Source organism: Notamacropus eugenii, chromosome 1 (genome assembly GCF_028372415.1).
Source record: "Notamacropus eugenii isolate mMacEug1 chromosome 1, mMacEug1.pri_v2, whole genome shotgun sequence".
In the NCBI taxonomy this organism is placed as follows: Eukaryota; Metazoa; Chordata; class Mammalia; order Diprotodontia; family Macropodidae; genus Notamacropus; species Notamacropus eugenii.
The window spans coordinates 633,115,634-633,141,185 of record NC_092872.1 but is presented as its reverse complement, the minus strand read 5'-3'; the positions used below and the strand labels follow the sequence as shown (position 1 = coordinate 633,141,185).

Here is a 25,552-nt window from a genome sequence, read left to right as displayed (position 1 = left end):
TATGATTTATAAATAAATAAATATGTATAGGGGTATGTGGTCAATTTTTTTAAACTGATGGGACATGAAATTTAAAAAATTCAAATACATATAAAATATGTACCACATTGAGAATTTTTTGGCTAGGAAAAACAAATTCCATCTGAGAACTAAAATAGAGAAACTGGCATATTTTTAGAAGCCTACATACATCAACTCAACAGCTTGTTTTCAAGTATATTCAGAAACAGCAAACTAATTCATTTTTTAATATTACCTTTTAAGACTCTCAATATTTTTGCCTTCCCTGATCCTCTTGGCTTAAAGTAGATTCTCCTCATCATTCTTAAAGCCCTTGGCCTGGACCTCTTTTATGTGTTTGTATGCCATGTTTCTTCTGTCAGACTATAAGCTCCATAGGAGTAGGAACTGTTGTCTCTGTCATCTTTATGTCTCAGAGCTAAGCACACAGAGCTTGTGCATACAGTAAGGCATTCAACAAATGTTTATTGAATTAAATTATGCAATGAAAAGAGGAAACTTAAACTTCTATAAGATCCAGCCCACTAGATTTAACACTTCTTGGCATTGGTAGATCTATGACTCAAATTAAACCCTAGCAGAGAAATAGTATGATGTTACATGAAGTGAACTGCTGACTCATAAACTCCTGAGAATTTCTTCTGGAGCCTTTTAATGACAGATTCTTATCTGTCTGTGTTTAGGTATGGGAGAAAATAATGCGTTCCTTTCACGTGAAACTCTAAAGGAAACTTAGAAGTGGCCGTATGACTTACTAAGTGTGACGGAGTCGTTGATCTTGAAACTGCAGAGTACTCTGTCCACATTGCGTGCATGACGAAATCCATTTCCTCTCACCACCACTTGAAATGATTCTGAAATGAAAATCATTAATGCTAAGATGAATTATTGAGTGTCAGGAGGATTAAGCTTTATTTGGCATCTTGCCTTGAGATGCATCAAATTAAGCCAAATTTTTCTTACATCTATCCTATAACTTGGCCAAAATATTCAAAAAATTATTTGGAGTTAAAAAACAAATATTGTAATTTCTCTGGGTGACCTTTACTCTTTCAGGTAGCGAGGCAATTTATGGTATGGCAGAGTGTTGTACTTGGAATCAGGAAGACCTGGCTTTAAATCCTGCCCCTGACACTTTTTTAATGTGAACTCAATGGTGAAATCACTTGCTTCTCAGTCTCAGGTAACCTATTAACTAAGCTTTCAATGGATTTCCATTATTGTAGGAACTGGCTTTGCTCTCCCACTAACCCAGACTGCAAAGTTGGAAAGCATCCTAAGCCTTGACTATAGAGATAGCAATAAATCACCAGGACTATAAATAATAGAAATTTAACAATGTAGAACATAAAGTCATAAAATAAGAGGAGATAGACTCCCTAGGTTAATTAGCATCTTGCAGGGTTAGAAAAATCTTTGAGACATGTAGCCTGATGTTTTCTTGCACAACTCACATAGGCCCATGATTCTGGAGGTAATGGAGTCATTTACCAGTATAACCCTGTTCCACCATTTTAAGAATGTTAACCTTCTCTTCCCCTTCACCTGCCCCAAAGTCAACCAATGGCCTGTTTCAATGACAGATCAGCAAGTAAACAAAAAGCACCTCACCTTAGAAAGCAGTAGCTCTATAAAGGCCCTGTGGAGAAACCATAATAGATCAGGGGCCTAGCCAGTCACCTCAGTGGGTGAAGTTCCACAAGACTTGACTCCAAGTCTTGGCAAACTTGGGTAAGGGGGGAAAGTAATAAGTGGCCTCTGGAATTTTGGAGCCAGAAATTCCCACAAAGAGGGATATTATACACAACCTTTGTGAGAAAAATCCAGGCATGTTACTGGGCCCAGTTTTCATAGGAAAGTTGGCTCAGGGACAACATGAATAGGTCTGAGGAAATGCAGTTTAGTAATTCTCTAATCTGAAATCCCTGTTTTGGGGTAGGTTGTATAAGACTGTTCCAAAAAAGTGGCACATGTCTAAAAGTCCTCCACAGTAAAGTGAAAGTGGTAAATTTAAGAGAGGTCCAGGTCAGGTTCCATTGGGGATAAGTACACCACAGGAGAATGTGGTGAATATTCCCAAGAGATGGGTTCTCATGGAAGCCATAAGATCCTTGGCCCTTCTGGCTTATGTTGACCAACTGATAAATTTTCAAGGTGGCCATTTATACCTCAGAGACTGACAAACACTATAAATCAGGTCTTGATTTATTGTATAGACTTGAGAAAATGAAGGAAAATGTTAATAATGAAAATTAAACTTAACAGTGTATTATGTGTATGGTTTTCCCCCATAGAGAACTGGTTGTTAAACATTTACCAGAACACCTCTCTTCTACCATTTGAAGAGCCAGACTTCCCTAGATGAACAATGGGCCTGGTTCACCAAGAGATCAACAAGATATGAAAAATACATCTAGCATCAGAAAGTAGTAGCTTTATAGACCTTTACCAGAGAAACTAGAATAGATCAGGAGCTTTGCTAGTTAGTTTAGTGGGTAGAAGTCCATGAGATTTGGTTGGTCTGTGAATATACCTTCTAAGTCCAGGATAAGCAGATAATAATGTATATAAACTCATGAGGTATGATTATAGCACTAAGAATGGTTTGGGGACACTAAAGATCTAGGGCTGAACCATCAAGAGGACACTAGTATTGGGCCAGAATCAGTGGCAGAACTTAGAAGTGGCAGCCAAGAGAATTCCTATCAGAGGGGACTATATTAGCCTCCGTTGCTCAGGAGAAACCTCATCAGCATGGAAAAACATGAGAGCAAATGCCTTTGCCATATTGTTAACAGTTTAAAAATCAGGTCATGGAAACTAGGGTACCATTCTTTACATGGGTGACCTATGATCCCCCTGACTCAAGACAAAACCATCAGCTATGGCTGCCTGTCCTCAATGCCAAGTAGTGGAATCATGCCTTTAAAACAGTATTGACAAATACTTAAGGGCTCTGAGGCTATGTGAGATTGGCAGGCAGACTACAATGGTGCCTCCTAGCAAGAGTAATGAAAATATGCCCAATAATTGGGGATACCTACTCCAGGTACAGATTTATGATCCTGTGCAAGACAGCTACAGCAGATACCACTATCACTACCCTTATTAATCACATTCTTTTTCCATGTAGACAAATAAATCCAATATCCACAAACCAAAGGACACCCTTCAATGATAAATATTTGTTGGATTAGACAAGGTTTCACCATAGAACTTGAAATAAAATATCCCATATCACCCCCAAGTCACTGAGATAATTTAAAAACAGAATAGGCTTTAAAAATATCTTTGATTACTTTTCCCCTAAACTCCTGAAATGAACTGATCATCTTGCTGTGGCAGTGACCATTCTAAACCATCTCTAATTCTCCGAAGATGGAACACTTACACAGCAATTTGTGAGTAGCAATCCTTGGAATAAAGGAATAAACTAGAGGAAGCTCTCATAAGCATAGTACCAGTATTAACTAAAAAAAAATTCTGACAGCTGACACTTTAGGGGTAATAAAATGGAACCTGGTGGTCCTTGGGGTAGAACCATTTCCTATCTGTCATAAATGAAATACCCCTCAGTTTTTTTTACCTCTCTTATTTTTTTATCAGTTACATGTAAAAAAATTCGCATCCATTTTGAAAGTTTGGATTTTAAATTATCTCCTTATATCCTTCTCCTGTCCCCTTCTTGAGAAGGCAAGCAATTTGATATAGGTTATACATTTGAAGTCATGCAAAATGTATTTCCATATTAGACAGGTTACAAAAGAAAACAGAGAAGAAGAAAAAAAAGGAAGTAAGACAAATATTTTTCAATCTGTATTCAGATTCCATCATTTCTTTCTCTGGAGTTGGGTAGGATTTTTCACCATATGTCCTTCAAAGTTGTTTTAGATGATTGTCTTATTCAGTCTAGCTAAGTCATTCACAATTGATCAGCATATCAACACTATTTCTGTTACTATGTGTAATGTTTTCTTGGTTCTTCTTACTTCAATTTGCATCAGTTCATATAAATCTCCCCAGGTTTTTCTGAAAGCATCCTACCCATCATTTCCTATAGCAAAATAGTATTCTATCATAACCATATATCACAGCTTATTCAGCCATTCCCCAGCTGATGGACATCCCTTCAATTTCTAAATCTTAGTCAACATGAAAGGGGTGCTATAAATATTTTTGTACATATAGGTCCTTTTCCTTTGATCACTTTGGAATATAGACCTAATGGTGGTATTACTGGGTCACAGGTATGCACAGTTTTATTATAGTCCTTTGGGCACAGTTCCAAATTATTCTCCAGAATGGATGGAACAGTTCACAATTTCACCAACAGTGCATTAATGTCCCAATTTTTCCATATCTGCTCTAACATCTGTCATTTTCCTTTTCTGTCATATTAGCCAATCTGACATGTGTGAGGTGGTACCTCAGAGTTATTTTAATTTCATTTCTCTAATCAATAGTGATTCAGAGCATTTTATATGACATTTTATTTGATTTTTTTCTCTGAAAACTGCCTGGTCATATTCTTTCACCATTTGTCATTTGGGGAATGAATCATATTCTTACATAAATTTGATTCTGTTCTCTATATATTTGAGAAATGAAGCCTTTATCAGAGAAATGTCCTGTAAGAAATTTCCCCAAGTTTCCTGCTTTCCTTCTAATCTTGGCTGCATTGGTTTTGTTTGTGCAAAACTTTTTAAATTTAATGTAATTAAATTATTCATTTTACATCTTAAAATGTTCTCTAATTCTTGTTTGGTCATAAATTCTTCCTTTATCCATAGATCTGAAGGATCTATGCTCCCCCTAAGTTGGCTTAATGTCTAAATCATGTAACCATTCTGACCATATCTTGGTATACAGTGTGAGATACCGGTTTATACTTAGTTTTCGCCAAACTGCTTTCTAGTTTTTCCCACAATTTTTGTTAGATAGTTAGGCTTTTCCCAAAAGCATTGATCTTTGGGTTTATCAAACATGAGATTACTATAATCAATTATGACTGCATATTGTGTGCCTAATCTATTCCACTGATCCACTACTCCATTTCTTAGCTAGTAGTAAATTGTTTGGATAATTTCTGCTTTGTGATACAGTTTGAGATCTGATACTGCTAGGTGATTTTTCTTCATATGTTTTTTTAATTGGTTCTCTTGATATTCTTAATGTTTTGTTCCTCCAGATGAATTTTGTTAATATTTTTTCAAGCTCTATGAAATAATTTTTGATAGTTTGACTGACATAGCCCTGAAACAGAAAGCTAATTTAGGTAGAATATCCATTTTCATTTTATTGGCTCAACTTACCCATGAGCAATTAACATTTTTCTGATTGTTTAGATCTGACTTTATTTGTGTGAAAAGCATGTTCATATAGTTCCTGGCTTTGTCCTGGTAGGTAGACTCTCAAGTACTTTGTGTTTGCAGTTATTTTAAATGGAATTACTCTTTCTATCTCTTCCTTATAGAAATGCTGATGATTTATATGGGTTTCTTTTGTATCCTGCAACTTTGCTGAAATTATTAATGATTTCAGCTAGTTTTTTAGTTGATTCTCTAGAATTCTCTAAATTTACCACTATGTTGTCTTCAAAAAAGTGATAGTTTGGTTTCCTCATTGCCTCTTCTAATTCCTTCAATTTCTTTTCTTGTCTTATTGCTATAGCTAGCATTTCCAATACACTATTGAATAATAGTAGTGATAATGGGCATCCTTGATTTACCCCTGATCTTATTACAGAAAAGGTATGCTAATAATTTTAGATAGATACTACTTATCATTTTAAAGGAAGCTCCATTTCCTTCAATTCTTTCTAGCATTTTTCACAGGAATAAATGTCATATTTTGTCAAAAGCTTTTTGATGCATGTATTGAGATAATCATATAACTTTTGTTGTTTTTGTTATTGATATGGCCAATTTTGTCATAGCTTTCCTAATGTTGAACAAGCCCTGCTTTCCTGGTATAGATCCTATATGGTCAGAGTGTATGATCTTTGTGATATATTACTGCACTGTCCTTGCTAGAATTTTATTTAAAATTTCACATTTATATTCATTAGGGAAATTGGTCTATAGTTTTCTTTCTGTGTTTTTGTTCTTCCTGGCTTAAGTATCAGCACTACATTTATGTTATAAAAGGAATTTTGTAAAACTCCTTCTTTGCTTATTTTCCCTGAAGAGTTTATTGGGATTATTCTTTAAATATTGGCCAGAATTCACCTGTGAATTAATTTGGTGCTGGGAATTTTTCCTGAAGGAACTCATTTATGCCTTGTCGACTTCTTTTTCTAAGAAGGCATTATTTAAACATTCTATTTCCACTTTTGTTAATCTGAGCAATCTATATTTTTGTAAATATTCATCTAGTTCATTTATTCCATCAGATTTATTGGCATGTACTTGAACAAAATAGCTCCTAATTGTTGCTTTAATTTCATCTTCATTAGTGGTAAATTCACTTTTTTCTTTTTTCATACTGGTAATTTGGTTTTCTTCTTTTTTAAAAAGTCAAATTAACCAATGACATTGATTTTATTGCTTTTTTCCATAAAACCAGCTCTTAGATTTATTTATTAGTTCAATGATTTTCTTACTTTTAATTATTATTATCTTTACTTTGACTTTTTCAGAATTTCCAATTTGGTGTTTAATTGGAGATTTTAAATTTGTTTCTCTTCTGTTTGTTTTTTTAATTGCATGCCCAATTCACTGATCTGATCTCTTTCTATTTTACTGATGCAAGCATTTAGAGATATAAAATTTCCTCTAAGTACTGTTTTGGCTGCATCCCGTAAATTTTGGCATGTTGTCTCATTGTTATTCTATTTAATGAAATTACCAATTGTTTCTCTGATTTGTTCTCTGGTCCACTCATTTTTTAGAAGTAGATTATTTAGTTTCCAATTAATTTTAATCTATATTTCCACAGCCCTTTAATGAATGTAATTTTCATTGTAATATGGTCTGAAAAGGATGCATTTAGTATTTCTGTTCTTCTGCATTTGGTGAGACTTCTATGTCCTCATTTGTGGTCAGCTTTTGTGAAGTTACCATGTACTCAGTTTTGCTAGCTTGGTCATTCTTGGTTGCTCCTTTTCTTTCTAGAATATCATATTCCAAGCTTTATTATCCTTTAAAGTGGAACCTCCCAAATCTTGTGTGATCCTGACAATGGCTCCACTATATTTGAATTGTTTCTGACTACTTGCAATATTTTCTCCTTGACCTAGGAACTCTGAAATTTGGCTATAATATTCCTAAGAGTTTTCATTTTGTTATCTCTTTCAGGAGGTGATCGGTGGATTCTTTCAATTTCTCTTTTACCCTCTGGTTCTAAAATATTTTCCTTGAAATTTCCTTGAAAATTTCTTGAAATATTATGTCTAAGTCTTTTTTTAAAATCATGACCTTCAGGTAGTGTAACAGTTCTTAAATTATCTCTCTTCAATCTGTTTTTCAGGTCAGTTGTTTTTCCAATGAGATACTTCACATTTTTTCCTATTTTTTCATTCTTTTGACCTTATTTCATGATGTTTCATGGGGTCATTAACTTCCAGTTGTCCAACCCTTTATTATTCCTACTCAGTAGAATTAAATAGATTTGGGACATATAAAAACACTATTATATGAAGTGATTAGAACATTATTCTTAGGAGTAGGGGTGACTGAGTTGAAATAAGCTATAGTTAACATATCCTTCATTGTTTAAAAGCTGCAAGTCTTATATCTGGAGCAATTGGTAGCTTTCAGTCTAAGACTGATAGTATGACCCAGACTGGCCTCCAGAATTGCTGTGCACTGGAGGAAATGCTAGCCTCCCAAAAAGGAATTTGTGCCTTAATTAATGAAATGTTATTTCCATATTAGCCACAGTAAGGAAACACACCTACAGTGCACAAAACGTAAAATGAGGTAGCCAACCTCTACTCAGTGGCCATGGCAAAGCTCTGAGATTAATTTCCCTTTATATAGCAGGTAAGGTCACATAATAAGAATAGCAAGATGTCTGAGACCTATTGGCAAGTTTATCTTTCAAATCTTATAATTACAGGAATTTTAACAACTAAAATCATGATGAACTGATGTATTTTTTTGCACGTGTGCCTTAAGGGAGGGATACAACACTATAACCAGAGCTATATTATAATAGCAACTGGTCTGAGAAATAGCAACCCACGGGCAAGATCAAGGGGGTGGATTATGGAATATTGGCCAATGTCTTCCTATAGCTTACAAAGATGGAAAGTGTTATAAAATCCTGACTACACAGATAGAAAGTATCACAGTGACTGTGGAAAAATAAAAATTTAATTATATAGAAAGCCAGGTTATAACATGATAAGATGGGGTGAAGTCCCTAGGACATGTAGCAAGCAACCTTGCCAGGCTGAAAGGAGACTTAAGAGACTTAGCTTAATTGCTTTTATGATATTATTTGGCCCCTTTTGTTTATGTCCCTCAGTTGACATGGTACTCAAAACCTAGGGCAAATCAAAGCAATTGAAAGACAGGAGTAGTGTCTCTCCTAACTTGATGAGACCTTCACTGTGTAGATTACTGCTATCATGACTAAAGATACATCTCCATGAGGAACTACTAAAGCATGGGTAGCTCAGTCTGATTTTCATCTTATGTCTTTGATTGCTAACATCCCAATATCCTTTAATGATCTCAGGAAAGGTATAATCAACACAACTGTAATGTGCTAATTGAAAAATTCCTGCTGAATCTTGAACCCAAGGACCTAAAGGGCTAATCAAGTGGGTAATCAAAAGGCAACTAGATCAACACACTCATGGTACAGAAAACTGAGACCTAGAGACTTACCCAAAGTCATACAGATAAAGCCAGAATCTAAGTACAAATCTTTTGACCAGTCCAAGGTGATGACTGTTTAACCCTACTAAATTATATACTATCTTAAATTATTCTTAGTGTGTATATATATATATATATGTAGTTTAACTCTACTTAATTATATGCTCTTATATTATTCTTAGAGTATGTGTATATATATATGTATATATATATATATATATATATATATATACACACACAGTTTCACCCTACTTAATTATATACTATCTTATATTATTCTTAGTATATATGTATGTATATATATACATATATATGTATAAAAGACCTGAAATCATATACTAGATATAAAATACATAGTCAATACATACATTTATTTACCTTATTAATCACCATAATGAACAAGCTAAGCAGCATTATCTCGGGGACAAGATATTTCTAATGACTAAGCATGTGTACCCAATCTCCTGCTTATGTAACTTTTCTAAGGTACACTCCCTCTTTTGCTTTCCATACTGCAGTAAAGATAAACTTTATACTTCCAGAATTAAAAGTATAAGTAGAATAAATAATATTTAAATGACTTTATATTATGTTAAATATAATATATTTATACAAAATAGATTTATATTAAAATATGTTTTAAATTATATTATAAATAAAATTTATACTTCTCATAAAATGAAGAGACTTTAATTACTTTTCTACTTTAGCAAATTTGGACAGGGCAATAATTATTCCTACAAATGGAAGTTATCCATAATTAATGGATTTGCTAAGTAATTGTTCCCAATTTAGAGTAATTCCCTTTCAAGTGCCCTTTGAATTTAGAGCGCCATTGTGGGTTGAAGGCCTTTACTACTTGTCTGAGGGACAATGAGTTTTACTTTTAAAAGTGTGGCAATATTGCAATTCTCAACCCATGCTTTGTTTCACTCAGTGTTAAAATAGTCATAAGGCTTAATATTGCACATCATAGAATTTGGAACTAGTGGTAGGAATGTAAGAAGATTATTGAGTGCCCCTTGCATATGAGGCCAGAGAAATTAAGTCATTTATCTAAGATGACACAGGTAATAAATAACAGAAGTAGAGATTCTAATTCAGAACCTCTGATTCCAAATCTATTCTTTTTTGTACTAGGGCATACTTCCTCTCATATGTTTGTTGAACAATGAATGAATGAGTGAATCAATGAAGAGTAAAATCCTTCTTGAACTAACAAATAACCACCCTTCAAAACAGAACTGAAACAGGATCTGTTGCTATATTTACTAAATAGTATTTCTGTGTAGTGAGATATTAGCCCAACTTTTCTCATAACATATGGCCTGTCAATTCTCTACATTTACTTTCTCCCCCCAGTTTCATTATTTATTTATCTATTTTTAATAATTCAGTTTCATTATTTACATGAAAATTGGGTTTTTGAGAGCATTCAACTTGAAATGCTGAAAAAAAGAAGCAGACCTCAAAAAATCTCGTTCTAATTCTGACTCAGTTGTGAGTCCTTGGGCAATTTACAACCTTTCTGGACCCATCTCCTCAACTTTATAATAGTGGTTTGGATTAGATGATCTCTAAGTGCTTTTGCAGCTCTAAAATAGAATCTGTTCTACTCTTTCATGGCAAATGTTAGGACTTTCTGGGACAGTCCCTGGGTATGAACTTATCCAAGTGAAAAAAAAAAAAAGCAGAACTAGGAGACCAATGTACACAATTACTAAAATCAAGTATTTCAAACAAAAAACCCTCAAAAGGCAGCTAAACCTGATGTTACATTCTGATCAATTTTCTATATTAGTTTGTCTTCTTTAACAACTTCTCTTTGCGATAAGGGAGAGTTGGGGTGAGGAGAACGCTTGGGACCTATCAGTGCAATAGGAAAAGGTCTATGGTATACAAAAACAACAAAACCTTTTAACATAGTGCAAAAAAGCAAGAGCTTAGCTGCATTCTTCCTCTTCACACTGATAGGGAATCAGTCAACAGACTAGGCAATGTCCTATGTACCAGTTCTGGGATTTAAACACTGGGTCCTCTAACTCCAAAACAAGTTGTTGGGTTGTTTTCCCCCTAACCAACCTCACAAATTGTCACATTATTTCCACATATGCCTATTTAGTTAAAATAGGCATAATATGTTTTGATCTCCATTTTGAATACCAGAGATATACAATAGCCACATGTCAGAATAAGAAGTAGTTTCTGTTGCTAAGCTTGCAATCTACCTTTTAAAATTCAGATTGCATGTGTTGTTTATGCTGATTCAAAGATTCTTTTCCCCCACTACTCTATGATCAGACCATTTATCTCATTTCCCCAAAGACCATGGCACTAGACTGCGAGGAGAACACACTCATCTTGGAATTCAGGCTGAGCTCCAAGCCCTATTCAATAACACCATGTTCCAGCTTATCAGACCAACTGCAGAATATCTTATAAAGTAGGCTACTCTCCTGTTGGCTGTGTCTTGTCTTAATGACTTATGGAGCATATAGCATAGAACCCAGTCATGTGGAAACTATGGAAAACTTTAAATTCCTGGATCAGAAAATGTCTATGCAAATACCACATTATAGGACACATGAAGGCAGAAACAGAAGTCCTTCCTCAATGTGCTCCTGTGTCAAGAATCATGTCTGGGGGTTTCAAGCAGACCAAAATATAAACATATGCTTTGGCAGCTTGCATCATACTTCAGGAACTTATATTAATACTAAAACTGAGTGATAAGCAGACAAGTAAAAACAGGGCAAAGGAGCCAAATTTATTTGGCATCAGTTGATAGAAAACTGATTGTAAAGCCAAGAACACTTGGATTCAAATTCTTCCTCTGATATACAGCTGCTATATTAACCTGAGCAAATCACTTACCCTTCCAAAACTCTAGGCAGCTCTCTAACTAAGACTATAATTTGCTGGGGAAGTGTTGACTTGAACTGGTAGATGGACTTTCCTCATGTGGGAGTTCTTTTTAACCAATAAAATTCAAGTCTGCTACCTGAACATTGATAAGGGTATCAAGTTATTTTCCCAAATATACACAGGAAGACAGTTCTATCCTGATGTTTACTTGGTTCTAACGCAGCAAGTAGAGAATGGGGGGGAAATGGGAGAGAGAGAGAGACAGAGAGAGAGAGAGAGAGAGAGAGAGAGAGAGAGAGAGAGAGAGAGAGAGAGAGAGAATTTTGGGCTCAAATATTAGACTATAAGCTTCTGGAGGGCAGGGCTTGTCTTTTGCCTCTTTTTGTATCCTGAGTGTTTAACACAATGCCTTGCACATAGTAGGCTCTTGATAAATATTGATTGATTGATTTATTGGTTAATTGAAATATCTGAAAACTGGAAGATAGTTACCACTGAGATCATCAAACCTAATCATTGTCTGGAATAGGAAACCTCTCTATAGGGTCTCTGATAAACTATCATTCTAATCTGTAAGAAGACCTTCTTATGATATTTATGCATGTGTATACATACACAAATATATGCATATATATTCACATAAATATTCTTATGAATATGATAATTTGGGACTAGTCTCAGAGGGAAGGCTCTATACAGAGTAGGATGACAGTTTATCAGATATGATCATATATATGTGTGTACATATACACACAGACACAGATACATATAGTGTGCACACCTCCATATTACATAGTTGTTTGCCTGTTGTCTCCCCTATTTAGCAATGAGCTCCTTGAGAACAGAGATTGGGTTTTGTCTTTCTTTGTATCCCCTGAACTTTGCCCAGTGCCTGGCACATAGAAAGCACTGGATAAATGCCAATTGACTTAACTCACCATAGTGGGGCAGGTCATTCATTCTTAACTGCTGTGATCATCACTTCTCATCACTAGCATGAGGCAGTACAAAGACGATACGTTTGTACCCCTCAGGCCATATGCCTGCCATCCTTTGTGGGGTCTGAACTAGATTAAAATGTAGTTGAGAAATGTTAAAAGAAATGAATAAAAATATAATATAACATAGATAATGTTAATTTGTGGTTTTCTAAGTCAATATACTGTCGGCTGGCAACCACTTCTATTTATTTGACTCCACTGTTATAGTGGATGGAAAGCTGGTCTTGGAGTCAGGAAAACCGAGGTTCAAATTCTGCCTCTAATATATACTGTGCAAATAACCCTGGAAAAGTCACGAATCTCTGGGTGCCCCAGCAACTATCTACAATAATTCCAGGAGATTTACTAATCCTCATTGACGAAAGGAGTCCTCACAGGAAGCCCCACTGCCCCAATGAAACCACAGTCCCCAGATAACAAAAATATAAGCTTTATTACAAAGGTTTTCCTTGCACTGAAACCTTTCTCTCTGTGGCTTCTACTTATTAATCCTGATTCTTTGTTCTGTGGCCGAGAATACATATGCAAATCCTTCAAATACTCCAAAATAGCTATCCTATCATCCCATTGTCCCAAGTCTTTTCTTCATTATTATAAACAGTTCTAGTTATTTCAAAGAATAGCATGATTTCAGAGTCTCTTATCATCTTAGTTGCTTTCATCTGGATATAATTCCAGTTTGTCTATATGTCCTACCTAAAATGTTGCTCTCATAGCACAATAGTCGAGGAGTAAGGATGATCAAACCCTGACTCTGATGTTGGCTGTGTGACTGAGAAGAGAAGAGAAGAGAAGAATGACAACTCACGTCAGCCTAAGTTTCCTCATTTGTAAAATGGGGATAATGATCGCTATTATCCTTATAATAAAGAAGTGTTGTAAGGTTCAAATAGGGTAATTTATGGGATGAATTTTGCAAGCTTGAAAGTGCTTTCTAAGTATCAGATATGATTACCCCAAATGTTACCTGACCAAGGCAGAAGGTGGTGGGACTAGCTCACCCTCCTTAGTCTGGATATTATGTGTCCATTAATCCTAAGAAAACATTTTTGTTCAGTCGTTTTTCAGTTGTGTCCTATTCTTCGTGACCCCATTTGGGGTTTTCTTGGCAAAGATACTTGAGTGGTTTGACATTTCCTTCTCCAGCTCATCTTACAAAAGAGGAAACTGAGGTAAATAGGGTTAAGTGACTTGTCCAGGGCCACACAACTAGTAAGTGAGAAAACATTAGTTGTTTTTTTTCTGGGGAAGAGGGAGTACTGCTCGCATTGTAGATTCATAGCAATCCTTCAGTACACAAAAACCCTAAAGCCTTTCCCACAAAAATTATTGTTAAACTATGTCTCTTCTATATTCATATATAGAATTTGTACATAAAATTCAAATAATAGGACTTTCTGTTGATAACATACTTCCATGCTAGTATCTAGAGATCCTTTAAATTTCAATTCTATCATTCGTTTTATCAATATCTACCCCACCTCCCCTTTCCCCTTTTCCAGATTCAATGGAGTTGACCCTTGAAGGTTTAGGCAAGTGAATTTCAATCCCTAGCAGATCCTTCTACCTGGAAAGGCTTTGAATATAGCCTAGGGGTGAATTATGTTATCTGTCATCCATAGACCAGCCCAGTTAAGAAGGAAAGGCTGATCACCACAGAAAACACCATTAAATGAAGATTTCTAGCCAAATCAGGTCATTAAATTGTCTACTAAGCAGTGAAGGTATTGGGATCTGCATCAAGAGAGGAAACACCCATGAAATCCCAGATTCCTGAACTATCAAAGCAAGTATGGGGAGCCACTGCGTAAGGACTTCATTTTCCATGTAGCTCATACGAAGTATTTCACATGTAAAATGACAAGTGTCAATATTAATCTGGACTTGGTCAAATCAGATATTGCAGAATTGGGAATATGGAATGCTTTACATAGTGCCTGGCATATTAATAAATGTCAATCAACTGACTATAAATAATTATAGAATCTCAGGTTCAGGAGTTGTACCTGATTTTGGCAATGATCTATTCCGACCCTATCACTGTACAGATGAGAAAAATGAAATCCAGTGATAGAAAGTGACTTGTCTAGACTTACAAAGACAGCAAGTTGTAGAGTTAGAATTTGAACATGCATCTTTTAACTTCAGATTCATTGTTCTCCATTGTATTATGATGACTTCCCTTACTATCTAACATTTAATTTAATCTCCCAGAATTTTCCCATCCTGGACATTGGATTTATTCTTCCAAACCTTATTATCACCTCCTCCTCTCACTTTCAGATAACTGGCACAAACAAAAACATTTTAAAATGGATAAAAAGGAGAGACAAAGAAGAAAATAATTCAGATCAGCTGTCAGACATGAGAACCATAAAGAACAATGAAAATACAAACCAGCCTTCTGTGATTGGAAGATGACTGAATAGCTATGGTTTGTGTATCTAAGTTCTCGTTGGGTAGAGAAAGAATCAATCTTCTATGTGTGTTAATCACTTAGATTTATGAAGAAGAACAGGAAACTCAATAAAAAGTAACTAACAGAACTATTGTTAAAAAGAACATGTGAGGAAATAATTTTAGCTTGCTTTTATATCTGAAGAACCAAGTTCTCAAATGGAAAGCAGATGGTAGGTTTCAGTCTTGATTTCATTCATTTTCTTGCATAATTTGGTATTCTTCCTGAACATTTACCTCGTATGCTATGAACTATTAAAATTTGGGCCTTGCTGGCTGGGGACCAGAGGAAATGATGCACCAGGAAAACAAAGAAATTTCCTGGATAAAACGGCCTCTCTCTGCAAGGCAATTCTGGAAGTAGAATAAGAGCTAGAATGAACAATGAATAGGTCCTGTTGGGTACTGAAGAGGAATCTGCAAGCTGTTGCATTAGGAACTTGAAAGTCTGCAATGTAAGGAGGCAAGTTAATTTGACAATGGACAACGGTAAAGGTGTGCTTAAATATGCAACAACATCTGTCATCAGGGCTAGTTTTACATAAAGTCGACAACTACCTACATGGAGCGAGTTAAGAAGGTCAGAGAAGGCATCCTGTCTCAAAATATCCACCTCATTCATCTGCCACGTACCTGAAGCTCCAACATTAAGATGTAATTGCTAGGACTTAGGGGGTATTTTTCACCTTTTCCCTCCTGTGTGTTTGTGTTCATGGTGCGTGTGTGTGTGTGTGTGCATGTGTGTGTGTGTGTGTGTGTGTGTGTGTATGTGTATGTAAGTGTGCTGGGGAGGGAGATTTTTCAATCATACACCCCACCCCATCAGTAAAAATTGTCAGCTGCCTTTCAGAAGAGCTACATGGTGAGATACATGTGTTGGCCCACGTGGCCTGGGACACAGATAACACATATAACTTAACCTTGGGGGTAGTGGAGGATGAACAAACTTCCCCTACCCCATCATTTGTCTATCTGTCTGTCTGACACACATACGCACACTTCAATTTTTGGGACCATTTCAGAAGAAAGTCAGAAAAAAAGGTGAAAAAAATCCCTACTACGTTAATTAAAACTCCTTTTATAGGCCAATGAAGAGGCTGCAAATAGAATCCATTCTCTCAAGACTTAAAGCCAACATGTTCATCATATTCAGGAAAGTCCATCCTCTAGGAGATTCAAAGAGTTGCCATTTCTTCTTACCAGCAGCCTCCAACACTGAGCCCAATCAGATAGCTCTAGACATGTCAACTAAGTACTGTGGGTTATGCTAATCTTTAAAGAGATATCATCTTCATCTTCATCATCATCATTGTCATCATCATCCTTAGCATTTATAAAGTACTTTACATTTTGCAAAGCATTTACATATATTATCCCAAAATTATCCTCTCAATTAAGTCCCAAAGAATTTCCACTCTGCAAGCTCATCAAATTAATTGCAAGACCTTTCCTGATTAACTTTCCACAACAGTATTTTATTCTAATTCTTTGAAAACTGGCAAACTGGGTCAAGTATATTTGGCAATTCTATGTTGTTCAGAATTTACCATATATAATAAGCCATAAAATCATATACTGGAGCTACACTGTATTTATGATACCTGTTCCTGATGGCTGGGCTTTAATGAGCTATGGTCTGTTTATTCAGAGTTCTGAGAACAACCTTTATTCTTCTAGAACTTAGCATATTATTTTGAATAAATAAGTATTGAAGAGTATGTCTTTTACTGTTTAATAAGGAAACTTTCTGCCTCTGGCTCCACTGAAGTCCTTCCCATTGTTTTAAAAATCATTTTCCCAAATTGAGATGAAAAACCAAAGGAACTTCTTCCATCTCACTTCTAAGACAGGTTAAAAAAGTGTTCAAATTAAAGAGAGAGGATTCATTTTGAAAATAACTTTGACTTTCTAAAAGACTTATTGCTCTATCCATAATACATAAGTGTTTTTTATTCTTCTCCTCAAGTCTTCTGATGCTCATCACAATGGGGAAGTAATCCTGGGTTATTGAAGATATGCCTTCATGGCAAGTAATAGACTACATGGCCATTGAGTTCAACCCCTTCAAAGATCTTACAAATGAGGAAATTGAGGCATAGAGCGCTCAAGTGACTTGCCCAGGGTCATGTCAGTATGTGAGGTGAGATTTAAACCTCGGTCTTCCTGATGACATGCACAGTGGTCTATCTACTCCTCCAGTTTGCCTTAAGTTTTTCTATGGGGGATTTGTGGAAAGACATGGACAAGAATCCTATCAGATGAGAAAGCATAGAAGGGTTGTGGGTCTACAAGGGTGGAAAAAACACTCGTGATGAGCTCCCATGTCCATCTAAGTATGTTTTCTATTGATAAATCAGATAATAGCAGTTAGCTTTCATTTTGTTTCCTTTGAGGTAAGAAAACTCAAGAGGGAATAATGGTGTTCCTAACTCAAACCTGAAAATCTATCCATGTTCTTCCTATTTATAACCTTTCAAAAATGACAGATATCTTCAGGAATTTTCTTGCCATTTTTAAAGACATCAACCTAAGAAGGAAATCTGACAGCTAGAATTTTCCTCAGTTTACTACATTTCAAGGATTGGGACTGAATCTGGGATTTCCTCAGTATGGAGAACTTTCAGCTGAGGAAACTCCTTTTACCAGAGTAGGTCAGCACCACCTTTAAGAGTCTTAAAGAGTTGCCTAGGGACTTCAGAGGTTAAGTTACCTGGAGAGTGTAACATGGACAGTATATATCAGGGCAGAATTTGAACCCAGGTTTTCCTGGCTCCAAAACCAGTTCTCTAAACACTCTACCATGCTGCTTCTCTGCTTCACTATGAACATAGTAAAGCCTAATTCTGGTCAGTAAAAAATAAAAACAAAGCAGACAAGCAAAAATCCCTATGGCTCAAACTTAGAGGAATCAAAGAGGATTAAAAAAATTAGAATGAAATAAAAAATTTACATGATAACTTTATTATATATTTAAAATGAATAACAAGTTGTACATAATATATTTGTAGTTTTCTGTGCAATCATCTTCTTTATTATACTATGTTATGGAAATGCTTGCTTTATTCCATAAATTAAAAATAAAATAAATTGTAAATTTTTAAAAAGACTGAATCTGTTTGAAATGGTCCCTTATTGGACTACGTGAATATAATCATATATATAGTACCCACTACTATTGATTTATGAAGAATTGGCAATGGAAGATTGAATAGGGCATACAAAAGATATTGACTGAGGAAATCTCAACTGAGATTCAATGTATTACATGGGAAAATAAATTGCATCTTCATTAGATTGTGAGCTCTGAGAGTAGGGGCAGCTAGGTGGTGCAGTAGATAGAGCACCAGTGCAGGAGTCAGAAGGACCTGAGTTCAAATCTCATCTCAGACATTCGACACTCACTAGCTGTGTGACCTTGGGCAAGTCACAACCCTAATTGCCTCATCCGGAGTCATCTCTAGTCATCCTGATAAATATCTGGTCACTGGATTCAGATGGCTCTGGAGGAGAAGTGAGGCTGGTGACCTGCACAGCCCTCCCTCACTCAAAACAAAGTGCAAGTTATGTCATTATTTCTCTGATGGCATGGTCTTTTTCGGCAACAAAGGACAAACACGTTCTTAGAGAGCAGAAACTATCTTTTCCTCTTTTTGTATCCCCAGGGCTTAGCACAGTACCTGGTATACAGTAGGTACTTAATAAATGTTTATTGATTATTAATAATCGAGAATGCAAAGTAGATTTTATGGGAGTTTTTGAAATTCATTCACACGTTTACTGAAGACTTGAGCAGGTCACTTAACCTGTCTCTGAGTCTCAGTTTCCTCCCTGTAAGATGATGGAATCTGACTGAATGACTTCTAAGGTCCTCTCTAGCTCTAAATCTATGATGCCATGAATTTGTCATTTATCCAACACGGTATTCATTCAGTATCTATTGTATGCACATCCCTGTGCTAAAGTCCAAGGAGAAAGCTAGGACCTATTATTACTTTAAGTATTCCCTTTAGTTTAATACAGCATTTTGGAGTGTAAAAAGGATTTTTGTTATTATAATTCAGTTTCCCAGGATCCATGGCCATAACAATCTCAGTTTCCCAGGCTCATGCTAAATGGTAAACATCTGAAGGATTAATAACGTATAAAGATCTTCACTGTACATTTATAAGGCCTATGTAACTACATATGTTCCCCTTTTTCCTTGGAACAGAGACCGTATTCCCAGGTCTCAAGGTAAAAGCATATATGGCTGATTCCTCTTCCTTTAAGTATTGGCCACCCTTCTTAGAATGTACGGATTCAATTCTGAGTCCTTTTGAATTTTGGTATTTTGCCTTACCAATCACAGATGCCTTACTCCTTTGAACTCTGGCCCAGTTCAGAGTTGTAACATATTCTGCACTGAATCAAATAGAGCCAATCAGGTGATGGGTCACGTAGACTTTCACACCTTCTAGCTCTGAGCCGATCAGTTAAAACTGTATGTATCCTAGGAAACTGGTATTTTGTCTTGGGGCTCGTTCATAGGAAGGACGCTTCACCTGAGACCTTTGTGATTTTCCAGAAGGGATTCTGGGTAGCCATTATTAAGTCATCCCCTCTGTTGTGAATGTGAACCCAGATGTTGGTACTCTTGTGGTCTGGTGATGTATTTTCTCCTCTTTCAGGGTGATGACCTTTCCCCTGAACAAGTGGCTGATATTAGTAAAGAGGGGAATCCTTAGGATTGAATGAACTAGATGGAATGCTATGTGTGCCCTGACTGGCCCCATCAAGGTTTGGGGGTAATCTGTCTTTGCCTCAGCTGGCTCCCATTGAGGCTTGACAGGATTTAGGGGAGTGTACAAGCTGTGTGCCTCGAGTGTCCCCATCAAGATGTAGGGATAGTTGCCCCACCTTCTTGCCAGCCCTTGCAATAAGGGTGATTAGGGAACACTAGAGGGGCAGATTTTCCCATTATCAGCAACCTTTTTGAGAAGATTAGAGTAGAATAAAATAAGATTATTTTAACCCTGATGAAAGTATCTGACTGTCTGACTAGATCAAGGGTGAACCTGTTAGAGGCTGGAGTCTGAAAACTCCAGTGCCTTCTGTGTAATTATCTCATTAACGATACAATTGGTGATGAGGATGGGATCTGCACAGACTAAAGGCAAGGAGAGGATGGGTTTTAGTAGGAGTGAGATAGTTTTTTAATGTTTCCCAGTTATTGTATTATTTTTTGTAGCTACAGTAGCCATGGTTCTACAGGACCCTCCCCAGGGATGGAAGGATGGAACATGGACCCCTTCCCAGTAGTGGGAGGGTATATCCTCTACTGCTAGAGGCCTTGAGAAAGTTTTGCTGAAAATTGTGGGTATTCTTGATAAGAAGGTAGCTAGAAAGGCTGCGGGAGTTGTAAAAATGCTAGTTTTGAGTGGAGTGCTTATTATACTATTATATATAATTATATATATGATACATGTTATATAAAAAGTATATATATATTATACTATATGCAACTCAATCTTTAATATATATACATATGTATTCATAGCAGCAGTTCATATTGCATTCACAATACACATTCCCATCACGCCAGTCCTTCTCTGGCTCCCTTCCCTTCCTCTCACTTGTAGGATGCATCCCATGGAAGCAGCTACCCTCGGTTCAAGGTGCTGAGTCTGCATTCTCAGAATGATAGCTCATGAGCCCCTGATGATTTGTTAATTTTTCAGTAGGCATTCATAAGGGACAATTGACTTAAAGGGAGTCCCTAGAATAGCATAGCAAAAAGATTTACAATAAAATATTTCTCCTCCCCGATAAATTTAGGACACACTCTCCCATGAACATACACACCATCCATGAGAAGAGTGAGCAAGGTAGAATCCCATGCATGAGAAACAGGCAGAGTTGGGCCACTCACACCTGCAATGTTCAGGACCTCTGGTGTCCTCTTTGACACTCTGCCATTGGTCCTCAGGGGGTACAATGTCTTGGAGAAACACCTTGTTCTGCCAGGCTCACTGGACCTGCTCTCTGCTAAATGGGCAACTCAAGTGTTTTCTGATCCTTTATGCAAATGAGGACACTCAAAGTCTAACACCCTTACAAATTGGGAATGTACTACCTAAAGACTTATATAAAGACTGCACAATTTATCAAGTAAAATGGGGGCCTCCACTGATGAAGGATCCCTGGTCAGCCTCCTTGCTACGCCTTCATCCTAGTTTAATTTGATCCTCAGTGGTACTTTTGGCACATATTCGTATTGCCAGTTTTAGATAGCTCTCTTGTGATGTGGGCATTATATTCTTTGGAGTTCCTTCTCAATTCCAACTCCTAAAAAATATCAGCAAAATTCATATGGCACAATTCTTAGACAGTCTGAATATTAACAAGTTTGTTGTTTTTTTAAAATAAGGATTTAAACCTATGATGGTCAATGGATCTAACAATTACACTCAAGGCTAAATATGTGGTCATCACATTTAATATCCTGTCAAGGAAAGCCTTTAGGCAAGTCTTTTCATGTTGAATGTGACTGTATTTGTATGTGTTCACAAGTATGCAGGAACATGCATAGGTAGTTAATAGTCATCATGGGTCTTAGGGAGCAGTTTGATGGCACAGTGGATAGATTGCTAGGCCCAGAGTCCTGAGTTTAAATCCAGCCTCAGACACTTACTAGCTATGTGACCTTGAGCAAGTCACTTAACCCTGTTTGCCTCAGTTTCCCCATCTGTAAAATGAATTAGAGAAGGAAATGGCAAATCACCCTAGCATCTTTGCTAAGAAAACCCAAAATGGGTTATAAAAATTAGACAAGATTGAAAACTGAACAAGTCCTAGGGAAAAATCAATGGCAGCGATAGCGGTCACTTTGGTAGGGGTGCAAAGAACATTGGATCTAGAGTTAAAAGATCTGAGTTCACATCTTAGCTCTGTTGCTTTCTACCTGTGTGACCTCTCAGACAATCCCTTTCTCTGATTCTTCTACTGGACTAGATGAAGCTAAAGTCCTTTCTAGATCTAAGTCCTATGAATAATCTTAAGAACATCAGAGGGTTTTTTGGTTCAATAAACAAATAAATTAAGTTATTTAAATACCCCCACATATTTATCCACAAAAGTTTAACTTGTAGTTGGTATTAAAGACATTGGGAATTGTATAAGACCAGATAACAGTTTGTTTTCAACTTACCTCCTGCACATATGCTTGAAGGCTCAGCTGCTAAAATTTCAATGCATGACTTCTTCAGAATCTAGGGAAAGAAATGGAATTAAATATTCATGAGAAGTCAATGGATAGCATTAAGACAAGTTGAGCCAAATATAATTTTCATCTACTAAAATAGAAACTGTATGTAGATACTAAAAGGACTGGACTGACATACAATTTACAAATTACAGATTCAAGTAGGGAGTATTTCAGATATTAGTCAACATCACCATCAAAATCAACAATTCTTTTTTTGAGGGCTTAGACACTTACTACATGAATATAGCATGTTATGTGCTAAGTCCTTGTCCCCAGGGAACATGGGATGGCGTTTGCTGAATGACAAAGAATTGGGAGAGGTAATAGAAGTTCCAAGGAGGGGGAAATCATTCAAGGTTAAGGAAGTCAGGGTCATCATAGAGAGTGTAAGTGTTAAGATGTAATAGGATAGAATGGAAACCAGCCTAGACTTAGAGTCAAGAAATCTGGGCTCAAATCCTGGGTCCCACACTGAATAACTCTGTGAATCTTAGCAAGTCACTGAACCTTTCTGAGCATCAGTTTATTCATCTATGAAATGAAGGTGATGATAATATTTGTAGTATGACTTTCAGCAAAATTGATAAAGTTTTAGCCAAGTTTGTTCCCTTGATAAAAAACAAGATAAAATAGTCAGTAAAAATGAAAACAAGCATCAGATGAAGCAATTCACTAAATGGCTGCATTGGTGTTGTTTGTGAAGAAATCAAGGAACATAATACTGCCTGGTTTCATCAAATTTTCCAGTTTATACATGGAAGTTTTGTGAAGGTCAGGGGATGTGAAATGAGTAAACAGTGCCCGAGCAGGGTAAGTCTAGAACTAACAGTCAATTTGCCTAATCAGATTGGAAGGGATATAGAACATTTCTCCTCAAAAGTTTATTGTTAAGTGAGTCTGTAAGGTCTTTCACTAATTGGTCCTTTGGTCTCATTCTAAACTAAGACTTGACACTCTTTGGAGTTTCTTATGGTAGAACTCTAATCCTAAAGGCCTGAAACCACATATGATAGCTTCCACCTGGCCTAGGTGGACTAAATTCCCAAAGTCCTCCAGTAGAAGGCTCTCTTCCATCATCAAAGGCAGTATTAATTAAATGATGCTGCTAAGTGAGAACTCATCAGACTAACTTGGACTTTGTTAGTCTAGATTAGAAAATTTGTGAGAGTGGAGTTTGTGGCACAATTTGAAGAGAAGCTGAGTAGCTCCTCCAATCATTAAAAAAAAGCCTTTCTGGTAATCAGAACCAAGTGGTTAGAAACTGGGAAATGTATTGATGGTAGATGAACCCAGCCTTACTCCTCTGCCAGGGACTAGCTGAGCTCAGACGTGAAAGGCAAAGCATTGTTCAGTGATTTTTCAGTCATGTCTGACTCTTCCGAATTCCATTTAAGATTTTCTTGGAAAAGATATTGGAGAGGTTTGCCATTTCCTTCTCCATTCTTCCATTTCCTTCTCTAGATCAGTCCAAGATCAGGCAAAGTAGTATGGTGGAAAGAAAACTATATTTGGAGTCAGAAGACTTGAGTTTGAATCTCATTTTTGCTGCCTATCTTTGTAGCCTTGGGCAAATCACAGAATCTCTCTGGTCCTCAATTTCCCCACTTGTAAAATGAGAAAGATAGGGCTACAGGATCTTTAGTCTTTCTTCCAGCTCAGAATCTATGTTCTTAAGATGATGATTCCAATTAGAAGATATTCTGCACTGCAGTGCCTTGGGGAAATATCTCATGCTTTCTACTGAGGTCTGCCCAGCCAAGGAGTACAAGGCAAAAGCTTTGCTGCCCTGGGCTATAGGAGGATGCTGATAGTTTCTATCAAGCTGGGAGAGTCTCACTAGATGTAAGATAGATAGCTGTTCTCAAGTATGTGAAGAACTAGTATGAACAAGTATTATACCTGTTTTGTTCAGTTCTGGAGGCTAGAACTAGAAGAATCAGGAGGGAGTTGCAGAGATATGCTTAGACTTGATGTGGCAAGATGCTTTCTAACAACTAGAGCTTTCCCAGGTGGAGTAGCTTGTCTAAAAAAGTATTAAGTTCCCCTCAAACGGGAGTGTAGATGGCCACTTTTCAGATTTTGTAAAGGGGATTCCTATTTAGGCATAGATTTAATTAGAAGGTCTTTTATAATTCCAAGATTCTATAATATCATCAGTTCTGGGGGAAAGTAGGAAAAGGACTCATGTGTACAAAGGCATTTAGGACAGCTCTTTTCATGTAGGCAAATAATTGGAAACTGACGGGATGCCCATCAACTGAGGAATAGCTGAACAAGTTGTGGAATATGAATGTGATAGAATACTGTTGTGCAATAAGAAATGATGAAGGGACTGACTTCAGAAAAACCTAGGAAGACTTACATGAACTGATGCAAAATGAAGTGAACAGTGCCAAGCAATGAATGTGCACAGTAATAGAAATACCCTGAAGACATTCAACTATGAAGGACTTAGTAACGCATCAATGCAAGCCATCACAGTTCCAAAAGACTCATGAAGAAAAATGCTATCCACCTCCAGAGAGAGAACTGATGAGCTCAGAGTACAGACTGAGGCATATTTTTCTTTCTTTTCTCTTCAGAACATGGCTGAATGTAGAAATATGTTTTGTATGACTTCATTTGTTAAATAAATGCTGCATTTCTTGCTTTCTCAATGGATGTGGAAAGAGGTGGAGAAAGGGAGAAAATTTGGGGCTGAAGATAAAAATAAAATTTAAAAAATATAGTATAATATTTTAAAGAAAAGGTAAGTAGGAATGGAGATTGGAAAGACTGAGTGCAAGACTTTCTCACAAGAGAGATCCTAGAAACATTCCCAGGGAACTGAAGTCAAGGGATCAGACACAGAAACAACATAGAGAAAATAGTCAGCAGGACTCTGGTGCTAGAGCTCTAGAATCCAGCCCCTGCTCATCCATCACTGCAGTCATACTGACAAGGAAGTCCCTTCAAAATTTGTACACTCCAGTAATTCAACTTAGATTTCTCTCTAGTCTAAAATGATGAGGTTTTCAGTAACAACTGCCTATTTTATTTTAAGGTTCTTTCTGATCCTTATACAATGATAGGACTTAGAACTGGAAGAGACCTTAGAAAATAATTAATTGAAGATGGAAAGCAATTACATGTCTCCTTTC

The 25,552-nt window shown here is 36.5% G+C and overlaps 1 protein-coding gene across 4 annotated transcripts in view; it reads right to left on the bottom strand.

Annotated features, from left to right (window-relative positions):
• The window catches only part of ANTXR1 (ANTXR cell adhesion molecule 1), a 308,995-nt gene that overhangs the window by 195,026 nt on the left and 88,417 nt on the right, over positions 1-25,552 (bottom strand). For all 4 annotated transcript variants that reach the window (XR_011972695.1, XR_011972694.1, XM_072635321.1 and 1 more), the window contains exons 9-10: positions 22,356-22,416; positions 777-875 (exon numbers count right to left, since the gene is read on the bottom strand). Coding sequence is in view for 2 of the 4 variants with exons in the window: in XM_072635321.1 (XP_072491422.1) it covers positions 777-875; positions 22,356-22,416 (160 nt within the window). In the remaining 2 variants the exon portion in view is untranslated. The remainder of the gene's footprint in view (positions 1-776; positions 876-22,355; positions 22,417-25,552) is intronic.